This window comes from Pipra filicauda, unplaced genomic scaffold (genome assembly GCF_003945595.2).
Source record: "Pipra filicauda isolate LSUMZ 115617 unplaced genomic scaffold, ASM394559v2 scaffold45_size4122338_pilon, whole genome shotgun sequence".
NCBI classification, from domain to species: domain Eukaryota; kingdom Metazoa; phylum Chordata; class Aves; order Passeriformes; family Pipridae; genus Pipra; species Pipra filicauda.
This window is the reverse complement of record NW_024104598.1, coordinates 127,686-151,802: the sequence shown is the minus strand read 5'-3', so window position 1 is coordinate 151,802 and position 24,117 is coordinate 127,686. Positions and strand designations below refer to the sequence as shown.

Genomic DNA, 24,117 nt, shown 5'->3' with positions numbered 1-24,117 from the left:
GAATTCAATGATCTTTGAGGTGCCTTCCAACCCAAACCATTCCGGGATGCAATGAATTTAAGCATCACTTAAACCCATCACTGCTCTGAAGTTTCCTGTGTATTTTTGAATTCTGATATATGGGCATCAATCAATAGTTTCATCCACCGCCCATGACTTTGTTTTGTTGACATTTCTTGCAGTTTAGAATGGCCCATTAACAGCCAAGGTGATGTGACCATCTCCTGACACAGAATGCCAGTGATCCAGGCAGGGAAAAGAGAAACCTTCCAATTTATGAGAAGGTTAAATAGTGCTCTGGGTGCAAATAGTCTTTTAATTTAAATAGCATTTTCCACTGGAGTCCTGGCCAGGTTAATAAGGGCTACCAGCAACAACTCAAGGAAGAACTATTGGGTGAGGAAGTTAAAGCAGTCTTACAGTCTTTGGGAAAGGAAGAGGAAGATGTCCAAATCTGTATCTGGTGTGCTAAGCAAATTTGGGCTGGATCTGCCCATTTCTATACCCAGTGACACAAATGGCAATAATTTGGCTGGTGTCACACTTTTGTGTGCCTTTGTTCCCCTGGCCGGATGGACCAGCAGAAGTGATTCATGCACTAGTTAAAATCAAGAGTTTCTGGTACCTCCTGTTGTGAAATAGTTCTCTGTAAAGACACAAGCTGCCAGGAACGGAGAAAGGTGTGTTCTCTGTTTTCACTGCACTTCCTTTGGATCTGGGCACTGTGGTGGGGGTCCTCATGGGTGTGTGGTGTGCATGGTGAGAAGATGAGTGGGATATTGTGAGTATGTGGTAAATTCTGTGTGGGGAAGAGCCATGGGTTTGATGGGCAGGCTGAGGCTGAGGTGCTGTTTGGGGGGAAGTTGTGAAACTGGAAGTGAAAGTCTGGAGGCTTTCTTGAGGGATTTTGTGAAATCGGAAGTGCCCGAGGTGTGGTGAAGGACTATGCTGAAAGACTGAAGTGGCAGGTGGGGTGTGGAGCTGCACTGAAAGAGCTCCTGCCACCAGAATTATTCACTGGGGGCAGAACAAGCAAAGGCTGGGAAGTTATGGGTGCTGAGGTGTGAATTTTGGGTGGATCCTCCTCCAGGGAAGGTCAGATGAAAAAATAGGGACTAAATACAGTGATGAATTTTGTTGGGAGAGGCTGTGGGTCAGGAGAGGACAGTGTGGTGATGGGTGTGTTATGGTTGGGCAGGGACAATAGGGATGAGCAGCTGTGCTGATGGAGGTTGCAAAACCATCAGCAAAGGTGTTTTGGGAGAAGAATGAAAATTTCTCTGTGTAACCCCAAGCAGCAGTAAAGCATCATCTTCAGGGGCTGTGAAACCAGAGCATCTCAGGGCCATGGGTATGAAACATCAATGCAAGAGGCAAGGGATGGGTTTGTATGGACAAAACTGGCTAGAAAGAGGAGAATTAGTAAAATAAAAATTGTTTCCATGACACTGTGAAGAGGGGAAGGGGAAGTGGTTCAGTTATCACACACACATGATGTTCTCCCCTGAAGAGTGATTGGCTGGTGTGTGTCACACTGGCTTTTTAAAGTGTCTGATTAGCCCAGCACTGCAGTATTGACACAAGGACCTTGTCTGGACCCTATGCCACAGAATTCAGGGGACAATATTGCCCAGCAGATCCACACCAGGCAGCTGCTGCAAAGCCATCACTGAAATTCCAAGGAACCCACAAGAAGGTGAGAAATTCCTAGATGGATCTTTGCCATTGCACTCTAATGCTTTCTCCCAGGCTTTTGGGGAAATGGTGAGGGGAAGGGGGGAAAACCAAAAACAGTGGAGGAAAGGAGAAGATCAAATATTCTCCTGCTGGTTAGAAATTTACTGTAGGTCAGATCACTGTCGTGATCATTTTCAAGGTAAGAAGAACTTCATTCCAGGGTTGCTTTTCCATGAACAAGTGCTATTGGCTTGCTCTAAATACACCTCTGTAATATAAATGTCATTTAGAGACCTGCATTAGAGCAGCATAACTTTTTGTCCTTAGTCTAAGTGGTTTTGCAGGCAGGTTTTGCAGGTAAACCTGGTTAATTCCAAGAGAGAAAAAGACCACCTGGACGCAGACTGCTGCTGTTTGAGCAGAACTTTCACTAGTTAGTTTTATTAAGGAAGTAGATTCATGTCTGGAATGTGTCCTGGAGACAAGAATTCAGTCTTTCCAAGGGAATACAATGGCACTCAAATGTTCATGACCTCTCCAAATGGACTGGAAACTTGCTTCAGATTTGCACAGATATCTTGTGGCAGAGAGAGCAGTGCCTTGGGTCTTCTAAAGGCCAGGAAACCACCTTAACCACCGGGTCTTCCTCTGTCCTTGCAGCAGGGTTGCTGCCAAGAGTTTGATGCTGCTTCAGCTAATTTCTGCTGTGAACCAAAATCTGATGATTCGTGGCCACCCCAGATGAGGGTGGAACAGCCACAAGGCTGGGCCCTAAAGTCTTGAGGTTAGACCTGAGGTCCCGTAAGAGCTGAGGATGGGATCATCCACCATTATCTAACAGTGTGGTGCAGTGGCAGAAGTTCCCTGCTTTCAGTCAACCCTGAAGGAAATCATAGAATCCTGGAATGGTTTGGGTTAGAAGGGACCTTAAAGATCATTGCATTCCAGTACCCTGCCATGGGCAAGGACACCTTCTACTGGAGCAGGTTGCTCCAAGCCCTGTCCAACCTGGCCTTGAAATTCCCTGCATCATGCATTTCTCTTGCCTCTGTCCATGCAAAACTATGGTCATTGTGTCTGGAGTGCTAGGATGAAACAACAATGATTCAATCTGTCACATTTTTTGTTTTTGGAAGTCTGTATCCATGTGACAGAGGATTCGTGCTGGTTAGATGGTTCAGTGACATGGTTCCCAGTAAACTCTGTTTTGGCTTGTTCTTCTCTTCTTTTTAACCCATCTCTCATGACACTTCTCTGCCTACCATGTCCAAATTAGCAGCTGGCTGAGAGAGAGGGAGCAAAAAAACCACAGTATGTGTTCTTATCAGAGAAAAGAAAAAAAAAGGTGTTGAACCTATTTTTCTACTTTTTCTTATTACCAAGGTTCTCATTCAGATCTCAGTAACATGGGGGAGGAAACAGTGAACTGCCTCAGGGAATGGGGTGAATTATCAGACCCATAAGTCCAGTGTCCTGTGAGGATGAGATATTTTGTGGTTTCTTACATATGGTTCTTACAGTTTCTGAGGAAAGGGCTGACTGTGCCAGACCAAAATGTTTATTGTCTGTACATAGGACCCAAGAGAACAAACCAACCACATTAAGTGGCAAATTAATATCTTAATTAAAATAGAAATCAGTCATCAATATAAAAAAACTACCAGCTTTTTATAGAATGAAATGTTTCCATAGAATCATAGAATCACAGAGTGATTTAGGTTGGAAGGGACCTTAAAGCTCATCCAGTTCCAACCCCCTGCCATGGGCAGGGACACCTTCCACTAGACCAGGTACTTCCTACCATGTTTTCTGGGTATGCACATAGGACTGAACTCAACCAGTTTTTACACTAATTAAACATGTATTTTGGCTGCCTGGAGCCTTCACACTTCTGACAAGATCTTTGTCCCACCTAATCCTATCTCCACGAGACAATTATCCCCGAGTTGTTAACACTGACTTCTGTTTGGCTTTAAACTGACATTGGGTGGGTTTAGGTGGGATATTGGGAAGAAATTCTTCCTGTGAGGGTGGTGAGACCCTGGCACAGGTTGCTCAGAGGGGGTCTGGAAGACCTGTCCTGGAGGTGTTTAAGGCCAGGTTGGACAGGGCTTGGAGCAACCTGGTCTAGTGGAAGGTGTCCCTGCCCATGGCAGGGGGTGGAACTGGATGAGCTTTAAGGTCCAAATTCTAGCTACAAAGACCTGGAACAAAACCTGGAACACCACTAGGTCTCCCTGAAGTTACCACCTCTGCCCTTTCTTTTTCTAGGTGTGTCTGAAATCACCCATTATGAGTTCCACAGCCACACCAATCTTCCTTCCAGCCACAACCACCCAGGCCCTTGGGACTAACCAGAGTGGGGCTGTGGGGCAACAGGAGCCATCCTATGCTGTCTTGAAGTTCATGGAGAGCTTCTGCCTCATCAGCTCTGCCTGTGGGATGGTGGGGAACGCCCTGGTCCTGTGGTACCTGGGCTTCCGCATCCGCAGGAACCACTTCACAGTCTACATCCTGAATCTGGCAGCCGCCGACTTTGGGTACCTGCTCTGCATCGCCATCGAGACCGTCCAGTACCTGATGCAGTTCAACGTGGGGGTGCAGTTTGGGATATTCCTCTTCCTGGATCTCTCCATGTATGGGACCGGCCTGTACCTACTGACAGCCATCAGCATCGAGCGGTGCCTGTCTGTGCTCTCTCCAATCTGGTGCCGGGCCCACCGCCCCAAACACTTGTCTGCCATCATCTCCGGCCTGCTCTGGGCTCTGTCCCTGCTGCTGAACACACTGGGGTACATTCTGTGCACCATCCGCCCCTCTCCCAAGCTCTGCCAGAGCCTGCTCATCACCATTGGGACCTTCGACTTCCTCATCTGCGCACCCCTCATGCTGCTCTTCAGCCTCACTCTCTTCCTCAGGGTCAAGTGCAGCTCCCAGCACTTCCAGACGGGCCGGCTCTTCACCATCATCATGCTCACCATCCTCCTCTTCCTCATCTTTGCCGTACCCCTCAGCGTCCTCATCCTCTTTGACTTCCTGGGCTACAAATTTCTCTACTCCCCAGAGATTGGCTTTGTGCTGTCCTGTGTCAACAGCACCCTCAACCCTGTCATTTACTTCCTGGTGGGAAGCTACAGGGATCGGAGATTCAAGCTCACCCTTGGGCTGGCATTCCAGAGGGCCTTTGAAGAGTCAGGGGATGACAAAGATGAACAGGAAACCAGGGACTCAGTAACTATGTCCTCCTAAAAGCCTGGTCTGGAGACAAGAGTGGGCAGAGTTGAAGAACTCCAAGGTTTTGGGAAAGGTTCATTGCACCTGACCTTCAGTATCCTCACTGTAGATAGTTCAGCTGATTAAATGAGTTCTGTCTGTGATCCGTGAAATCACACAAGGACCTGGACCACAGAATTTTCCTGAACTGTATTTGGACCACAAGTGACTATTAAAGAACATTAATTTGATAAGGTGAAATGTCTTGGTGTCTGAATTTCCTCAAAGGAATCTTGCTTAGAATTTGCACTTCACTCAATAAATCCCTGTCATTCCTAAGTGCGTGAATTCTCAGTCACTTTTCACTCGGATCGCTGAAGATGAGATGAGAAACAACCTTCCTCCTGTTGAAATCAAACATAAAACTCCTGCAAGGAGGAGGAATTTATCCTACTTAATTTTAAATACCCATATCCGAGCACACTTTTGCAGCTCAGAGAGCCATTCTGGGCTTCCTAATGTGAGCATGTCAAAGAGTGAAGTTATTTTAATTTCTTCCATCCCTGGACAGACTTTCTGCATTTAACTAAAGTGTGAATTGCTTGTTGTTTCTTCCTTGAAAAGGACAGATAAGAATCCATGGCTTTTAAATCTCCTTTACCAATAAAAATAATTTCAAGATTAGGGAAAAAAATACAGGAAACAGAAAAAGGTAAATAAATAACATGAATTGCAACAAATTATTCTATAGACCTAATCCCTTGAGGTACAAGATGGGATTATTTGTCCTATAAAACTACCTAACATTTATTCTTTGAACCAAAATTGTTAGGAAAAGGAAACATAGGTAATTTTCTTTGAAAAACCTTCACTCCTTTATCTGGAATTGTTTTCCTAAAGGAAAGCTTCTTTTTTCTATTATTTTCTACATTTTTTTTCTGTTCCTTTACCTTTTTATTTATTTGAAAAGCATCACTTAAAAGAATTAGTGATTCACCCTAATGCCTGTAGTTGCTTTTTGTTTCCTGTTTTGAGCTCCTGAAAGCTGAAATTTGAGTCCCATTTCTACTATTCTCTAATTTTTAATGCTATTTTTCCATAATGTACATACAGGTGATTCAGAATTTTTTCCCCTGGGATCTCTTGGGACCTCTCACAAAGAAGCTGTTTTTAAATCACCTTAAAATGAAGAAGGAATGAGCCCATAAAGTCCAATTTCTTCTGAACACAGACCAAATTTTAGGGCACTGACTTCCAGTCTTCTCTGAGTAGAGGAAATGACTAATGGAAAGAAACTTTGGAAGATAAATAGGATAGAAAATATCCTATTTCACGGACAGATATTCCTGGGTTATATAGATATTTTCTGTGCTGGTAATTATATTGGTATTAGCACACACTTAATTGCTTTGTTTTATTGTTCTGTGTTCTTAATTGATGAATCTCATGAATATTTGGCAATATGATTTTCTCCATCTTGTTATCCATTATACCTATTCTGGAGCTTCCTTAGGATGTCTTTCCGTCATAGCTGTGCTTTGCATTAGGGAGGGATCTGAGAAGAACCAGAAATCCTCATTGCACAATATGTATGGGAGGAAATAAGACTTGAATTACTGTCAATGACAGAACTAAATATAAGGCAAATTGTAATTAAAATAAACAGAGGGTAAAATGAAGAGAGAAAATGGGGACTGGATCAGATAAATAGCTTTTTATTTAATGCACAGGAAGAACTCGACTGAGCCAAAGGAGACAGAGTTTATTCCCTGGGAATGGGGCAGTAAGGGTCATTCCAGGGGAATACAGCCAGGGAACAGGACCGAGCCCAGATACCCTGGCTCTGAGCCACGTGCCCTCAAGCCCCCACACTTCTGGCTGTCTGTGAGGTGCCACATCTCCAGGTCACCTCACCAGCAGTGCCTTACAGAGAGGTCACCTCCACCACAGTGTCCCAACACACGTGGCTCCTCTCCTCATTCCCTGCTTTCTCTTCAAAGGCACGTCGGAGCGCAACTTTGACGGAGCGATGGAAGCGGCGCCGCCGGCAGCTCCCCACCAGGACATAAATCACAGGGTTCAGGCAGCAGTCCAGCAATGCCAGCAGCAAAGAGGTGTTGTCAGGGAATATTTCATCAGAATTGAGGAAAATCTCTAGGCAGAAAGGAATGCCGAGAGCGAAGAAGACAATGACTTCAATCAGGACAGCAACATAGAGCCTCCCTGGGTGTCGTCTCTGGGAGCCACAGAGGAGCTTGGTGATCAGGAACAGGTTGGAAAACAACATCAAGACTGACAAAATCATGGAAAACGCCAGGGCTACATCTGATAGAACTTCCTCAGAGTCTTTGGTTAATGTGAAGTACAGCAAGGAGACAAAAACCCCGGCGAGGGCCCAGAGTGTCCCGCTCACGATGCCCGACAGGTGCCTGGGGCGGTGGCAGCGGTACCAGATGGGGAAGAGGACGGACACGCAGCGCTCCACACTGAGGGCTGTCAGCAGCCCCAGGCTGCTCAGGTCAAATACGTGGCACAGAAATCCAACTACAAATACAAAATCTGTGTAGAGAGGAGCAAGTTCAATCAAAGAAGTACAAAATGTTACTAAGATAAAAAAAACCACTAGAATCAGGAAAAACATGAGAATGAGGGAGAAGTCAGCAACAGCCAGGTTTAGGATGTAGACAGTGAAAGGGCTCTGCTTCATGTGGAAGCCCAGGAACCACATGACCATCCCATTCCCCACCAACCCACAGAGGGAAATCCCCAGGCAGACACTCCCAAAGACAATCAGTTTGTACGAAACGATCGAGCAAGTATCGTTGATAAATTCCTCAATGTCCAGAGATCCATAAGTCATGTTCAGAGTGAGGTTTCTTGTGTCACTCTCCTCCATGGCGAATGACCCTACTCCAGGTGGCCGCCTTCTCCCTTTCCCACCACCTCCTAGGAGAGACAGGGAACCAGAAGGGAACGAGGGCCATCAGCATTCCCAGCACCCACCACCTGTCCCCATGCTCCCATGTCAGACCCAGGAAGAACCTCATTGCCCTGCTGTGCCCAGGACAGGCTCCCACCCCTCCAGCCCTGTCCCTGGACAGGAGTCGTCTCCCACCTGTCCATCCCTGCACTCCTACCTCCTGGTGCTCCTGGGAACAGGGCTGTGCCAGGGCTCTGGCACACGGGACCTCCAGGCCTGCCAGGAGAGCAGGTCTGGTGGTGGCTGCTGGAACCACCCGCTGTGCTTCAGCCTCGTCCCTTTTGCCAGGGGTGCAGATCTTCAGCCAGAGATCACATCCCCTGGTCAGGAGCCTCCCCTCACAATCTCTCCACATCGGTGACAGCTTCCCCTCACATGTCCTGTGTGCGGAGATCTTGTCAGTAGGACTTGGCCACATCACCCCCTTCCTCTCCATCCCTCCATTCTACAGCAGGAGGTGCTGATCTATTATGATCCCATTAATACAGGCACTAGGACCCTATAAATGCCATATAAATGAATTTAAAGCTATGGAGAAGGAGGGGAGAGCATAGATAATATTATGTCCTTTCAGGTGCTGAGAATCCTGGGTCAAAACTCTCCTCTGATGAGCCTGTGGGGCCAAGCACTGGCCTTGCCTCCACTTGCTGTGAGAAATCACCAGTGCCCAGATACAGAACAGTACGAGGGCTTTGCCCACTGCCTCTAATCACACCCCTGTCAGACATGTGTCTCCTCTGAGATTACTTTTTGTGGGGTACATGGTGCTGCCAGCGTGCTCTTATCTCCAGGGGGTTCCTGCCTCACAATCTCAACCTTTCACAGGACAGGGACTGTGCATTGTTTTGCATATTTTCTCTCCCTCTTCCATGTGTTTTCTACCTCCTTTGGAGTTATATCCTAGCCATGTCATCCCCAAGACCCATGTCCTCCAAGGACATCCTTGTTAATGACCAAGGTCTACAGTCTCTCCAGGGTGTCCAGCCTGGAGCTGCAAGAGTAGGGGCCAGAGGCAGACTTGAAACAAGGCATAGGCTGAAAGTCCCTGAATGAGTGGGGGATGAAGACAGATCTACAGACAGGTGCAGGTCCTGGAAGCATATCCCAGAAGAAAGCTGGGAGAGGTTTTGAGCACCAGTTACATGTCATTAGAGGCACCGAGCAAAGCCCTTGTGCTGTTGCACGTCTACACATCAGTGATTGCTCACTCTTGAAGGTGTCTGGCTCATCTCACTCGCCCTCCATCCCTGAGAGTGATTTATATCCCCTGCTGCATTGACAGATGGACCAGCAGACACACAGAGAAAGCCAGAAGCCCCTTACATGATGGAGAATGGCAGGGGGAGAGGAAGAGGTGACATGGCCAACTCCTACTGACAAGATCTCCGCACACAGGACATGTGAGGGGAAGCTGTCACCGATGTGGAGAGATTGTGAGGGGAGGCTCCTGACCAGGGGATGTGATCTCTGGCTGAAGATCTGCACCCCTGGCAAAAGGGACGAGGCTGAAGCACAGCGGGTGGTTCCAGCAGCCACCACCAGACCTGCTCTCCTGGCAGGCCTGGAGGTCCCGTGTGCCAGAGCCCTGGCACAGCCCTGTTCCCAGGAGCACCAGGAGGTAGGAGTGCAGGGATGGACAGGTGGGAGATGTCTCCTGTCCAGGGACAGGGCTGGAGGGGTGGGAGCCTGTCCTGGGCACAGCAGGGCAATGAGGTTCTTCCTGGGTCTGACATGGGAGCATGGGGACAGGTGGTGGGTGCTGGGAATGCTGATGGCCCTCGTTCCCTTCTGGTTCCCTGTCTCTCCTAGGAGGTGGTGGGAAAGGGAGAAGGCGGCCACCTGGAGTAGGGTCATTCGCCATGGAGGAGAGTGACACAAGAAACCTCACTCTGAACATGACTTATGGATCTCTGGACATTGAGGAATTTATCAACGATACTTGCTCAATCGTTTCGTACAAACTGATTGTCTTTGGGAGTGTCTGCCTGGGGATTTCCCTCTGTGGGTTGGTGGGGAATGGGATGGTCATGTGGTTCCTGGGCTTCCACATGAAGCAGAGCCCTTTCACTGTCTACATCCTAAACCTGGCTGTTGCTGACTTCTCCCTCATTCTCATGTTTTTCCTGATTCTAGTGGTTTTTTTTATCTTAGTAACATTTTGTACTTCTTTGATTGAACTTGCTCCTCTCTACACAGATTTTGTATTTGTAGTTGGATTTCTGTGCCACGTATTTGACCTGAGCAGCCTGGGGCTGCTGACAGCCCTCAGTGTGGAGCGCTGCGTGTCCGTCCTCTTCCCCATCTGGTACCGCTGCCACCGCCCCAGGCACCTGTCGGGCATCGTGAGCGGGACACTCTGGGCCCTCGCCGGGGTTTTTGTCTCCTTGCTCTATGTCACCTACACCTTCAGTGAACACTCTGGGGAAGTGCTTCCAGGTGTAGTCCTGGCGTTTTCCATGATTTTGTCAGTCTTGATGTTGGTTTCCAACCTGTTCCTGATCACCAAGCTCTGCTGTGGCTCCCAGAGACGACACCCAGGGAGGCTCTATGTTGCCATCCTGCTCAACATCATTGTCTTCTTCGCTTTCGGCATTCCTTTCTGCATGGATGTTTTCCTCAATCTTCCCAGTTCAGGGGATTTATTCCCTGAAAATGACATCCCTCTGCTGCTGGCATTGCTGGACTGCTGCCTGAACCCTGTGATTTATGTCCTGGTGGGGAGCTGCCGGCGGCGCCGCTTCCATCGCTCCGTCAAAGTTGCGCTCCAACGTGCCTTTGAAGAGAAAGCAGGGAATGAGGAGAGGAGCCACGTGTGTTGGGACACTGTGGTGGAGGTGACCTCTCTGTAAGGCACTGCTGGTGAGGTGACCTGGAGATGTGGCACCTCACAGACAGCCAGAAGTGTGGGGGCTTGAGGGCACGTGGCTCAGAGCCAGGGTATCTGGGCTCGGTCCTGTTCCCTGGCTGTATTCCCCTGGAATGACCCTTACTGCCCCATTCCCAGGGAATAAACTCTGTCTCCTTGGGCTCAGCAGATGAGTTTCATGGTGTTTTGCGGATCTCTTGGCTGGAAAGGGTGTGACATAGTAAGCCCTGGGGATATATCCAGCACGGGACAGTGTTGATTTCACAGGTCTCTTTGGGGCTGACACCTCTAGATGGCAGGAGAGGGGTTGGGATCGCACGGAACACCCTTCCCTTTCTGTCCCAAGAGCAGATCGGCAGAGCTGGCTCTGCATTCCCGACTTTTGGGAAAGGAAACAACCCTACGCCAGGCAGGGCTGCAGATCTGGGGAAGGAACTACAATGTTCCCTTGCACTTTAAGTGGGAATTTGTCAGATTCTTTAATTCCAGAACTAAATCATTCTGAGTAAAGTGTAGATTCACTAGTGCTGGGAAATTACAAGAGGTATGTTCCTGGTACTCATGTTCACATCAGTAAGTTGTTGCCCATGGGAATCTGTGGATGATCCATCCCTGGAAGTGTTCCAGGCCAGGTTGGGCAGGGCTTGGAGCAACATGGTCTAGTGGAAGATGTCCCTGCCCACGGCAGGGGGTTGGAACTGGATGAGTTTTAAGGTCCCTTCCAACCCAAACCACTCTGTCATTCTGTGAGATAACACAGAGCAACTGAGAATGTCTGATGCCAAATATCACCTCTCTGATGCCAGAGAGCGGCACAGCTGGCAAATACCAGCTCTGGCACAGATCACAAAGTCCTCTCCAGACTCGGCTCCCAACCATGCTGCGAAGCAAGGCAGGGGATCACTGGATCAGACGGGCTTGGCAAGCTAATTCCTGTGCTCTCTCTGCTCATACCAATTCCACTGAACACACCTTTGCACCCATGACCAAAAAGAGCTTGAAATACAGAAATTCACAGAAGCAGATGCTTGGACCACTTAATTTTTTAGAAATTAGGGGGGTTACACTGCTATTCTGCAGAATGGGGTCATCCTTTAATTCCCCAGCATCAATATGAAGAGGAAGCCATTCGCCACTTCCATCCTGGACCTGGCCACCCTCAGGAGGACCTGAACAGCAACTCTGCACAGTGGCTTTAATGACTAATCAAAATCCTGGTTGTACCAGTCTTTCTCACTTTGCTACTACTACTGAATAAAATTTGTATTTCTTTCTTGTTTGTTTCCAACATGGTAACTCTGACCCTGAAATTTGTTAAATAAACAGCGTCTGGGCTTTGCTGCAGAGCTTGTCACTGGTGAACAGAGCAAGGCTGACTCAGCGTCAGAAAATGGCTCATTTCCTCTATTTCTTCTCATTCTAAAGCCTCTAAAGCCTATCCTTCAGATACTTTATTTCAGAAAGGGCTGACAGACATGGAGGGGAGAGAGAAGCAGGGAAAGCGCTGCCACTGCCCCTCTACCCAGAGAATTCCTGAGCCAGGCTACAGGGATTGAGTCCTCATGGCCTCAACAGGCTCTTTTCCATGAAAGGTCCAGTTTTCCTTTTCCTTCCCTCTCCCTGTATCCTCTTTCACATAGAAAATCTCACCTTTGCTGAGTCTTCAGGCAGAGCTCATTTAATTTTAACCCTCCTCCTTTTTTTTTTCCCAGATGAGGAACAGAGTCTCCAGAAGTGGAACCAGCCCTCAGGTCATGTTTGTGACACTCTGCTCAAGCTAAAACCATCCAGACAGCTCAGAGAAAAGTGGGAGGATCCGCAGGAGGCAGTTCCAGCCCCAAATCCTTGTGTGCAGACAGGTCACATGATGTGCAGACCAAACTCAGTGTGCAGCAGGAGCGATGCACTTTTGGGGAGAACCTTCCAGAGGGGATCCCAAACACACATTCCTACTGCCCCTGATAACAAAGCTGAATGTGAAGTCTCCACATAGTATCCCCATGTGTCAGGACCTGCTGGTCAGGAATTATCCAGGAATTGGTCTGCACTGCTGTGCCAAGATATTCACCTGCACTCTGTTTTTAAGCAGACACACCAAAAAAACCCCACTGGCAGGAACTCTTAGCCTTGGTGACTTGGTTTTAATAGTCCACAGGGTAGAGAAGCTCAGTTTTGAGACAGGGAAAGCTCAGACCTGTTGAATAGGAAAGATTCAAAGCAGATTTCAAAGCAACAAGTTTCATGAGTGTCCCTGCCTATGGTGGGGGGTTTGGAACTCAATGATCTGTAAAATTCCTCCCAGTCCAAACTGTGATGATTCTATGATTATTCATCACATCATCCAGCATCCACCCCAGGCAGGAGTTCCCCTGCCACCCACCACATTTCCTTGTGCTGCAGTTAATTCCACTCAGCTATAGCTAGACCCACATCAGTATTGCCCCAGGGCACCTCCATCCCCAGAGCATCTCAGAATCATAGAATTGGGGTGGCAGGGGTTTAAACAGCTGATTTAGGGTGGATATTAGGAAAAGTTTCTTTACCAGAAGGTGATCAGGCACTGGAACAGGGTCCCCAGGGAGCCTGACGGAGCTCAAGGAGCATTTGGACACACTCTCAGGCACATGGTGGGATTGTTGGGGTTGTCCTGTACAGGGCCAGGAGTTGGACTCAATGATCCTCATGGGTCCTTTCCAACTCAGGATATTTTATGATTCTATTTTATGATGATTTCATTTTATGATGATTCCATTTTATGATGATTCCACTGTGTTGTCTCTATTTTGAGGCTCTGACACATCTTCAAAAGTCCTCTGGAAGGCAGCACTAACAGAGAGTGTGGACTTCTTTGCACAGCTCCCAGCCAAGAAGTAAATAAGAGGGTGGACGCTGCTGTTGGCACAGGCGAGTGGGAGGGAGGCGCTGAGGACAAAGACAGAAAAATCAAACACCCTTAGCAAGAGCCAGTATCCAAAATCAGCAGTGGAGAAGGGGAAGAAGATGACAGCCAGAAGGACCACAGCACAGAGCTTCCTTGAAGAATGTTTCCATGAGCAGCATAGGAAAACAAGCAGGGTTAGACCAGAGCAGATCAGAGTGAGCACTGATAAGAGGTAGCTCAGGACAAAGGCGATGAGTGCTGAAGGGTGGGAGTAGAGGGTCATGGTGAGCAGGAAGGAGAGGACCCAGAGCAGGGCACACAGGAGCACTGGGAAGCGCTGAGAGTGGTGGCAGGGACAGTGGGACATGGGGAGGACAGACAGAGCTGTCACAGCACTGAAGGCTGTCAGCAGGTAGACACTGGCAGTGAAGGCAAACAAGATGATGATGTTCAGCACAGTTGTCACTCCCTGTGAGCCCAGCTCATGACAGAGGCTCTCTGGGACATAATATATCCCCAGAGTGATGGTGATGGAGAGGAGGAAGGTGAAGTCAGCGATGGCCAGGTTGAGGATGAAGATGGTGACGGGGTTCCTGTGGATGTGGAAGCCAAGGAGCCAGAGAACAGCCCCATTCCCAACCATCCCACAGAGGCAGATGAGGAGTGTGACAGGGACTTTGCTCAAGTGGCTGCTTTCATAGTCAGTCCAGTTGTAGGGGTTGTCCTCACTCCAGTTCCTGTTAGATGCCATCCCACTGGATTGGCTCCAGCAAGCGGGGCTGGCTCTTTCCGTGGCAGAGGATGTATCCATTGTGACACCTCTGCTGCTTCTCCTTCCCCTCACACAGCTGGAGGGGTGAGAAACAGAGACACGTTAGCAACACTCTGTCCACCACATGTGGCTTTTCCCATCTTGTCCCATGCCCCAACTTCCACATGGGGGAGTACAGAGAGGTGAGGGACAGGACAAATGGAAAATAGGATGTGGGATGTGGATATGAACATGCCTGGTACAAAAGCCAGGGATATGCCTCCTTCCTGGATTTGGACAGGACAGATCTGGTGGAGGAAAATAATTGAAGAAGGACATCTTTGGAGATATCAAAGAATGAGAAGCTTTGGGGTGTGTCTGATCTGGATTCTTAGGTGTCTAATATTGTAGTTGATATCACTGACCTGCTGGGTTCCTTCAGCAGGACACTCATTTCAGTATCCCCCCTCCCCCCCACCTTTTTCCATAATATTTGTAGGTCTTAGTACCCTACAGACTGCTATTCCCTGATCAAATTTGGTGAAAATTGATGACCAGGTTCCACACCAGTGGGGGGGGACGACACTGATTAAGCTGAAAAAAGCCACCCATAAGAGTCTGACCTTCTTTCCTCTCGCAGCCTGAAGAATTCCACTGGAGCAGACGCGCTGCGGTCTCACATCATCTCACACTCGCCAGCTGCTGTCCCTGGAATGGGATCTCCAGGAGTTTTACTGGAATTATCACTTGGAAAATGGGAGCGAAGCCTTCCTGGTGAGCCTGAGCAGTGTCTGACATGGGGTCTGACCCTGGTCCTTTCACATCCCCCTTTTCTCAGCGTTGACTCATGTTCTCGAGGGCTCTTGCAAAGGGGGAACTATTCCCCCGCCTGTGACGGTAGCAGGGTTCTGGTTCTAATCTACTCTTGGCTTTGTACAGGAAATGACTAACAAAAGAGAACCTCAGAAAAGAGACCTATGGGAAAAGAATTTGTCCCCGTGTCAGGTTCCTCTTTCCTTTTAAAGCAACCCCAGTCTCAAAATATGATCTTCGAACTGGCTGAATTTTTCTCCTCCCATTCCAGGGGTGGATCTTTAGGACCCTGCACTACAAACTTGCTGGGAAACTTCGATTTCTGCTTCAAATCTGATTTTGCCACTTGTATACCACAAACTCAGTGATACTTGACCTGTGCCACACAGTTTCAAAGAGGATTCTACTTTGTGTGTCAAGGAGCTCGTGGAATAATAAAATCTGGGCACGAGATGCAGCATGGGCAGATGGCAGAGGGATGATTCAGGATTTCAGGAATAGAAGAGGGGGTGAATCAATGTTGCTTGCCTGGCTTTAGCCATTGGGAAGTTACAGGGCTCATCTAAGTTGTCTTCCACACTCCCTTTGGAGTCATTCAGCACCCAAAATTAATTCCATGGAATTTCTAGAAAGCTGGAGTGAGGTGAGATGATTCCCACCCAGACTCTCATGCATCTGGGAGCAGAGATATTCCCACTGAGAACTGGCATGTGTGAGGACCCAAGGACCAGAACTGGCTCCTCTCTTCCTTGCTGATGCTGTGTTTGTGTCCAAAACTGTGGAATCCAAATCTCACATCCTCTCACCAAGCTGACCCTTTACAGTGCAAACAGGTCATGATCCAGTATCTAAAGGGCCTCCAATAGACGAGGACATGGAGTGACAGGACAAGGGGCAATGGCCTTACACTGACAGAGAGGGGGTTTAGATTGGATATTGGGAAAAAATTATTCCCTGTGAGACTGGCACTGAAACAGGTTGCCCAGAGAAGCTGTGGCTGCCCCATCAAGTCCTGTGCTTGATTAAAGAACAGAATTCCCCAGGATCTCTCATCTTCTGCTTCCCTGAGCAACGTCCTGAGCATGTTCTCTAGAAATCTGAATTTCCCACACGAGATTTACAAACATCAGTTGTTTGTTTATGTGAAGGTCAGGTTTGTATATGTACAAAGGAAATCACGATGTGCAAATATTATGGCTCTGGTAGCAGCGTGGGGAAGCTGATATCTCATCTGGCAGGAAAAGCTCAGCCTCCTAGAGGATTCCTCCTGTACTTCTCAGCCTCTATTTCTGCCTCTTCTGGGTCTTGCAGTTTGTTCCATGGGCTTCTCCACCCCCAGTACAGAATTTCTCTTTCCCACAGCTGTCAGACCCTCTTTGCCAGTCTGTCTGACCCCAGAGTGCTGGTCACCACAGCACTTTCCTCTTTTCCCATCCCTTCCTGCCTCCCCAGTCAAACCCCCTCGGAGGTTTAAGGTTGGTCCCTTGGAGGATGAAGATTTGGCAGCTGGATGATGGTGCCAGCAGCACTTAGATTTTCTCTCCATCCCTGTGGCACAGGAGAACACTGAGCCAGAGCGAGCTGAAAACATAATTTCTGTCCCTCACCATCATCTCCTCTGGTCTGGGGGCTTTTGAGGATCAAGGTGGTGAGAACAGGAGCACAGATGAGACAGGACTTTCTGGGCCACATCATTTCAGTGTGATGAACTAAGTGGAAGCATGAGGAGACTGTCACAACTGTGACTTTAGAAATAAGCACAGGCAGCTCATGAGCCAGAAAGGGAAGGAACTGCAGTCCCCAGTAAATTACATGAAAAAAAATTTATTATAATAATTTAAATATAAATTTGAGGTGGGAACCAGCCCTGCCCCCAGAAATCTCAAGTATGCCCTTGTCCTGGGGATGCACAACTCATCCAGACAGGCAAAGGCTCTGCTCCCACTGTGCAGAGGTAGGGCTGCCTCTCTTCTAGTGCCAGTTGGCACCCACAGGGATTTAGGCAGTAGTTCCCACCACAGGGGTCTCACCCACCTCTTGGGAATCAGCCCTGTCTTCAAAGACCCTCTGTAGAGCCACTTTGACAGATCCCCTGAGCCTGGGCTTCCCGTAGCTCCCAACCAGGACATAAATAATGGGGTTGATGCCGCTGTTGACAGAGGCGAGCAACAGGCAGATCTCAAAGACAAGGTTAATGTAGACAAAGAAGTTGAGGAAAATCTGGATGCTGAGTGGGACACCAAAAAGGAGGAAGGAGAACACAGTGAGGAAGATGGCGGCGTAGAGCCTCAGTGAGTGGTACTGCCAAGAGCTCCGCCTGAGCTTGATGAAGACGATCACGTTGGAAACAACCATAAGAGGAGTCAAAACGCAGAAACTGAGGAAGCACAAGGTTCCCAGAACCACCCAGCAGTGCTCGGAGTGCCCCAGGTCACACACGAAGTACACTAGCCCAGCCAGTACACAGGCAAGTGCCCACAGCAGGCTGCACACCACGGGGGACAGGAGCCTCGGGCGGTGGCACCGGCACCAGAAGGGCCAGAGGACGCCCACGCACCTCTCCACACTGATGGCCGTGAGCAGGTACAGGCTGGTGCTGTACGTGAGCAGGACCATGGAGTGGAACAGCGGCAGCGCCCGTGGCACCTCCGCGCGGGAGCGGCTGAGCACGGGCATGTGGTACATGAGGAGGAAGGCCGAGGTGCAGAGCAGGAAGCAGGTGTCAGCCAGGGCCAGGTTCAGCAGGTAGGCACTGAAGGGGTTCCTGTGGACACGGAAGCCCAGGAGCCAGAGGATGGCCCCGTTGCCCAGCAGCCCGCACAGGCAGGTGAGCAGGGTGAGGCCGCCCGTGAGCAGCTCCGGGATGTGCTCCACAAAGCACCCAGTGTCATTGTGTCCATCCCCGTAGTCCAGGCTCTCTGTGGGAGTTGGGAACACTGAAAGCCAGTCGTGGGTCATGTGGCTGGGGTGCCGGTCCATCTTCCTTGTGCTCACCTGGGGACCCGCAAGAGATGAAGGCAAAATTAGGGACTTTAGGGTGTCCAGTACCTGCACTTTGGTAATTCAGTGTTCCCCATCCTCCAAGGGCTTCAGCATCTGCAACTCAGAGAACATCAACACTGGGAAGAGGGGAGAAGGGAAGGCAGGCAAGAGAAATAGGGACTGGAGGGAAAATTCTGGGCCCAGGCTGGCAGGAAATAGACAGAGAAGGTTTGGGAAGGTTTGGGAAGGTCTGGGAAGGGAAAGGAAGGGAAGGAAAGGGAAGGGAAACAGGAGAAATGGAAGGGATCAAAGAAATCAAGAGAAAGGGAGGGACATGGTGGCAGAAGACAGACAGAGAGCTGAAAGGGGAGTAGAGAGAGAAAGGAAAGGCATCCAGAGCCATTTGCCCTTTATGAGTAAAAAAGGGCTGAGGAGAAGAATGGGAAGAATGGAAAGATGGAGGAAGAGCAGATGTGAGCCCAGACCCGTCTCACCAGTCACGGGGGTTCCAGAGAGAGCACAGTCCTTGCACGGCCTTGGTGTCCCAACGCTGCAGACTCCAGTCCCCTCTGCCAGCGCTGCACATGAAAATTCACAAGGCTGACATGCCCAAATTGTCTCAGGCGAGATCTGGTTACCAGCACCACTGTGAATCCATGCTGAGGGCCTTCAGCAGTCCGTGCTCTGGCTCCCCACCTCTCCCTCAGGAGTGGCCCCTGGGTGTGAGCAAGGGCTGGGTCCTGGGTGTGGGCTGTGCTCCCAGCCAGGGCTGGGTCATCCCTCTGAGAGCAGCGGAAGTGTCCTGCCCGAGTGCCACCCCACGGGACGGGCGTCGCAGCCCCATTTGCTGGTTCCTTCAAACACTTCCTCTTTGCAAACCTGGCGTCACGTTGAGCACGGAATTTTCATCTTCCTCCTCATTTGCTTCTCCTCTGTGCCTGGTGGCAACATCCCTGAGGTGTGTTCGTGGAATCCTGGAATGGTTTGGGCTGGGAGGGACCTTAAGGACCATCCAGTTCCAACCCCCTGCCATGGGCCGAGACACCTTCCACTATCCCAGATTGCTCCAAGCCCTGTCCAACCTAGCCTTGAACACTTCCAGGGATGGGGCAGCCACAGCTTCTCTGGACAACCTGTGCCAGGGTCTCACCACCCTCAAGGGAAGAATTTCCTCCCATTATTCAGCATAGACCCACCCTCTGAGGTGAAGCCATTCCCCCTTGTCCTGTCACTCCATATCCCTCTCCATCTCTTTCTCAGTTGGTGGGGAAAGTAAAGCCTGCAGCCATTAAGCAATATTACCCAAATGTTTGTGAATAATGTTAAATATTTGTTTAAAATGATGTTAATGTGAAGAGTAAATAATGAATAGTATTTAATAAACACTACTAATAGTAATTAATAATACTAATAGTAAATCCTAAAGTGCAGGTGGTAAATAATAAACTGTGGGTGGTAGGTAATAAACAGTACATAATAAAGTAGGGAATAAATAGAAAACAATAGATGGTAAGCAATAAATAGCAATAAGTAATAAACAGTAAATATAAAGAGCAAATAACAAATCTGAGAGGAGTGGCCTTAAAGGGAAAGATAGATTTAGACTGGATATTAGGAAGAAATTCTTCCCTGTGAGAGTCTGGCACACATTTCCCAGAGAAGCTGTGGCTGCCCCATCCCTGGAAGTGTTCGAGGCCAGGTTCAATGGGGCTTAGAGTAACCTGATCTAGTGGAAGGTGTCCCTGTTCATGGCAGGGGGTGGAACTGGATGAACTTTAAGGTTCCTTCCAATGCAAACTATTCCAAGATTCTATGATACTGTGAAAAATGACTCTACAATCCCAACACATTAAAGATCCAGCCTAACTGGATTCTCACTTCCTATGAACTTTATCAGGTAAAAGAGAGGCTCAGCAATAACAAAAGGCACAGAAGACATTCCTGCCATCCCCGGACTAACATCTCCATCTGCTCCACTAAACCTCCCTGGAATAAAAATGACCATCTCTTTATGAACCCCGTGTACTGATTTGAAATGACAGTGATGTTTCCAGCTGGCCTCCACATTTGCAGCGGGAATTCCCAGTCTCCAGCCAGTTGTGATGTGTTTATCTCATTTCCCAGCTGAGTGGCTGGAGGGAGGTGGGTGGAAGCACATGCTGAGCTGAAAGAGGGGTTGAGATCAGCTTGAAAAAGAGGCCATGCCAGTGCAACTCAGAATGACTCAGCCTTAAACTATTTATTTAGCCTTAAAATAAAAAACAAACAGACAAAAATCCCTAAAAAGTACCTTGATGTCAACACACAGTGATCTCTTTGGGAACAAACATGTAACTTGGAAGATATCAGCTGTCTGCACATACAGCAAGTGGCAAGACAGCTGGAGGAGTTACTTTCTGGAAGCTTAAAATACCTGAGGGATCAGTGGGTGGATTCATTCAGAAATCCTCTGGGTGCTGCTGATGCACAGTGAGATAGATAGATAAAGATATAGACAGATATAGATAGAAATAGATATAGATGATAGATATAGATAGATATAGATATAGATACAGATACAGATATAGATTAGATATAGATATAGATATAGATATAGGTGATATATAGATATAGATATAGATATAGATATAGATACAGATATAGATATAGATATAGATATAGATATAGATATAGATATAGATATAGATATAGATATAGATATAGATATAGATATAGATATAGATATAGATATAGATATAGATATAGATATAGATATAGATAGATATGCACCTCTGCTATGGAAAGGCTGAGAGAGTTGGGGTTGTGCAGCCTGGAGAAGGATCCAGGAAGACCTTAGAGCATTTTCCACTGCCTAAAGGGGCTCCAAGAGAGCTGGAGAGGGACTCTGGGCAAGTGCCTGGAGTTACAAGACTAGGGGGAATGGTTTCACACCGACAAAAGGTGGGTTTACATGGGTTATTGGGAAGAAATTCTTTGCTGAGAGGGTGGTGAGGCCCTGGCACAGGTTGCTCAGAGAAGCTATGGCTGCCCCATCCCTGGAAGTGTTCAAGGCCAGGTTGGACAGGGCTTGGAGCAACCTGGGCCAGTGGAAGGTGACCCTGCTACCAAAGGGGTGGGATCAGGTAAGAACAACCACAAGTGCTCCCAAACCTGAGGGGTAGGAGGATATGCTGCTGGTGAAGGGCTGGGATGGGGATCACAGCACCCCAAAATATGGTCTCCAATAGCTTTCATTGCATCACTAAAGGTATTAGCAGTAATTAATCTGGGCTGTAAGTGCTCATAACCTGGTTGCAAACAACTGCTTGCTGCCCTTCACTTGGGCTGTCAGGGCCTGTGTTAGAATGGCAAAAACTGGAATTCTTGGCTCCAGTTTGCAGGTATGTTCTCTTGGGCCCAGAGGAGGTTTTGGCAATGATCCCAGTGCTCTTTCCGGAATGAGAGTTGCTTCTGAGAAGTACCCAGCTGCCTCTCCAGTGCTGCCAGTACTGCCAGCACTGCCAGCATTCCAGCACCACCAGAATCCCTCTGCTGCCAGAGAAGTGGTGACCCCCCAGAGATGCTGAGGTTTGGAGAAAAATGAGGAATGGCCAAAACCTGGCTGGAGAGGGAATGCAGTTGGAGAACAGGAAGTTCTCGGGGCGGGAGGGGGGGGGGGGGGGGGGGGGGGGCGAGGGAGAGTGTTTTTGATCAGGAGTAAAGGAGGAGCCATTCACAAAATTCTTCGTGGGGAGCTTTTGGCAGAAGCCACTTCCTTTGTGGCAAAAAAAAAAAACGAACCAAAAAACAAACCGAAACAAGATAAATAACCCCAAGGAAGTGCAGCTCTGACGCAGCCAAAGTTACAAAACCGTTTCCAACTCCCCCGTGTCCCCACTGCTCCTGAGGGAACAACACCAGGACAGGACACGGAGAGGAGTCAGAGGGGACCTCCTGGTGATCCAGAGGCTTTCTTCTTCATGTAACTGTCCTGGGAGGATCTGCTCTAGGATATGGATCCAAAAGGAGCATGAGATGCCAAGAAGCGCCGCTGATCTGGACAGACAACCCTCGCCTGCTGCTTCCCACAGCGAACAGTTAAGTGGAATGTTTCCCTTCTTCCCTGTCCCACCTTCCTCTCCTCCACATCCACAACCTGCGGCTCTTTTCCTCCCACTCTCTCCTGGTGACCACAGTGCTCTCCTCAGGTCCTCCCTCTACTTGCCTCCTGCATGTCCTGTGAACATCCTAGCCCTCCCACCCCCCTCTCCCACCCCCTTCTCCCACCCTGTAATGTCCTCCAGCTCCTTCCCCAGCACATCCCACTTCTCTGCTCTGAATCCTTCCCAGGGCAGAGAGTTGGTGAGGAGCCACATGGTTCATCCCTGGATTCTCCAATCTCTAACTCTCATCCACTCTAACCACAGCCAGGGACCAGGTCCCACCACCTACCCGGCGTCCATCCATGGAGATGAGCGAGACATCCCCACCTCCCACCTCACCCGCTGAAGGTGATGATCCATGTGAGATAGACGTCACCGACATGGCCATAGATGGTGTCACCCTGCTCATTGGCCTCTGTGGGCTGGTGGGGAATGGGGCTGTCCTCTGGCTCCTCGGCTTCCACATCCGCAGGAACCCCATCACCGTCTACATCCTCAACCTGGCCGTAGCTGATTTCACCTTCCTCCTCTTCGTCATCACCTCATCCCTCCTCTACATGGTGGACAATGCCTCCTGCTCCACTGTCGTGTCCCTGAGGTACCTGAGGTCGTTCCTCCTGCTGTCACTGTTCTCCTACAACATGGGGCTGTACCTGCTGACGGCCATCAGCATCGAGAGGTGTGGGTCCATCCTCTGCCCTCTCTGGTACCGCTGCCACCGCCCCCAGCACCTGTCAGGGGTGATGTGTGCCCTGCTCTGGGTCCTCTCTGTCGCTGTCATTGCCACGGTGACTTCCCTGTGCCTCTTGGATGAGCACGACCCCTGCCAGATGTCTCTCATCTCCATGTACATCCTCAATCTCCTCGTCTTTGCTCCACCCATGGTCATTTCCAGCACAGTCCTCTTCATTAAGGTCAAATGTGGCTCCCAGCAGCAGCAACCCAGGAGGCTCCACATCGTTATCTTCCTCACTGTCCTCTTCTTCCTCATCTTCGCTCTTCCCCTCAGCCTCTCGAATTTCCTGCAGCAGCTCAGCTACACTGTTGTGTCCTCCCAGGTTGTTTTCCTACTCGCCTGCATCCACAGCAGCATCAAACCCCTCACTTACTTCTTGATGGGGAGCTGCTGGAGGCGCTGCTCCCTGGTGTCCCTCCGGGTCTCCTTCCAGAGGGTCTTTGAGGAGACAGAAGAGAACACTGCCTGCAGCAATGGTGCCATCATGGACACGGTGGTCCCAGCCTGTTGAAGGACCCTGGGACGGTGGCTGAGGGTTTCCCTGAGTCACCAGATTAATAAACATCCACGGTATTTCCCCCAGTGTCACCCTCCCGCAGTGTAATCCCTCCGGGAAATGGGAGCAGGCGCATTGCCAAGGGCAGTGTGGGAGGGATGCTCTGCAGGGAGCATGTTGGAGCACGGCTTTCTCCTCCCTCCCAGGTCCCAGAACGCTATTCCTCCAAAGGAATCATGCCCCACAGGGCTGTGATCCCAAAAATCCCCCCGGTACGTGATTCCTGCATCCCACTGTGGTCTGAAATCAATAAACAGCTTCGTGAACCCTGAGCTTGCCGCTTTCCTCTGGCTCCTACTGCCAGCCGGGAATGTGGGTAGAGGGAGGGGGCACACACATGGACGGAGGGGACATACTCATTCCCTGGAGCACAAATGACCCCCACAGCCCATAGCTGGGACTGCACGGGCACAGCCGGCATGGACAGGATGGCCCAGGGGTTCCATGTTCCCCCCCTCGGCTGCTCTGTGAGTGTCACAGCAAAGATCTCCCCAAATATTTTTTAATTTTATGAGCCAGG

At 49.3% G+C, this 24,117-nt stretch overlaps 6 protein-coding genes across 7 annotated transcripts; 3 read left to right on the top strand and 3 right to left on the bottom strand.

Annotated features, from left to right (window-relative positions):
• Window positions 1–1,286: 1,286 nt before the first annotated feature.
• LOC113988642 (proto-oncogene Mas-like) lies at window positions 1,287–5,136 on the top strand. The gene is made up of 2 exons (XM_027722448.2): window positions 1,287–1,696; window positions 3,949–5,136. Exon 2 carries the CDS (start codon window positions 3,970–3,972, stop codon window positions 4,924–4,926), a length of 957 nt encoding a protein of 318 aa, XP_027578249.1. The 5' UTR covers window positions 1,287–1,696; window positions 3,949–3,969; the 3' UTR covers window positions 4,927–5,136.
• A 1,678-nt stretch (window positions 5,137–6,814) lies between these two features.
• LOC113988641 (mas-related G-protein coupled receptor member B1-like) lies at window positions 6,815–7,786 on the bottom strand. Its single transcript, XM_027722447.2, has one exon. It carries the CDS (start codon window positions 7,784–7,786, stop codon window positions 6,815–6,817), a length of 972 nt encoding a protein of 323 aa, XP_027578248.2.
• Window positions 7,787–9,729: 1,943 nt separating this feature from the next.
• On the top strand, window positions 9,730–10,719 carry LOC113988632 (mas-related G-protein coupled receptor member H-like). Its single transcript, XM_027722436.1, has one exon. It carries the CDS (start codon window positions 9,730–9,732, stop codon window positions 10,717–10,719), a length of 990 nt encoding a protein of 329 aa, XP_027578237.1.
• A 2,770-nt stretch (window positions 10,720–13,489) lies between these two features.
• Window positions 13,490–14,495, bottom strand: LOC113988635 (mas-related G-protein coupled receptor member D-like). The gene has a single exon (XM_027722441.2). It carries the CDS (start codon window positions 14,426–14,428, stop codon window positions 13,490–13,492), a length of 939 nt encoding a protein of 312 aa, XP_027578242.1. The 5' UTR covers window positions 14,429–14,495.
• A 2,684-nt stretch (window positions 14,496–17,179) lies between these two features.
• LOC113988631 (mas-related G-protein coupled receptor member D-like) lies at window positions 17,180–18,212 on the bottom strand. The gene has a single exon (XM_027722435.2). It carries the CDS (start codon window positions 18,158–18,160, stop codon window positions 17,180–17,182), a length of 981 nt encoding a protein of 326 aa, XP_027578236.2. The 5' UTR covers window positions 18,161–18,212.
• LOC113988634 (mas-related G-protein coupled receptor member H-like) lies at window positions 17,470–23,869 on the top strand. 2 transcript variants are annotated; one of them, XM_039386039.1, is made up of 4 exons: window positions 17,470–17,764; window positions 21,537–21,543; window positions 22,153–22,239; window positions 22,570–23,869. In XM_039386039.1, exons 3-4 carry the CDS (start codon window positions 22,173–22,175, stop codon window positions 23,550–23,552), a joined length of 1,050 nt encoding a protein of 349 aa, XP_039241973.1. In that variant the 5' UTR covers window positions 17,470–17,764; window positions 21,537–21,543; window positions 22,153–22,172; the 3' UTR covers window positions 23,553–23,869. The 2 variants fall into 2 exon arrangements, with proteins under 2 accessions (XP_039241973.1, XP_027578239.1); XM_027722438.2 differs by lacking the exons at window positions 17,470–17,764; window positions 21,537–21,543 and having other exon boundaries at window positions 21,945–22,239.
• The last annotated feature ends 248 nt before the right edge of the window (window positions 23,870–24,117 follow it).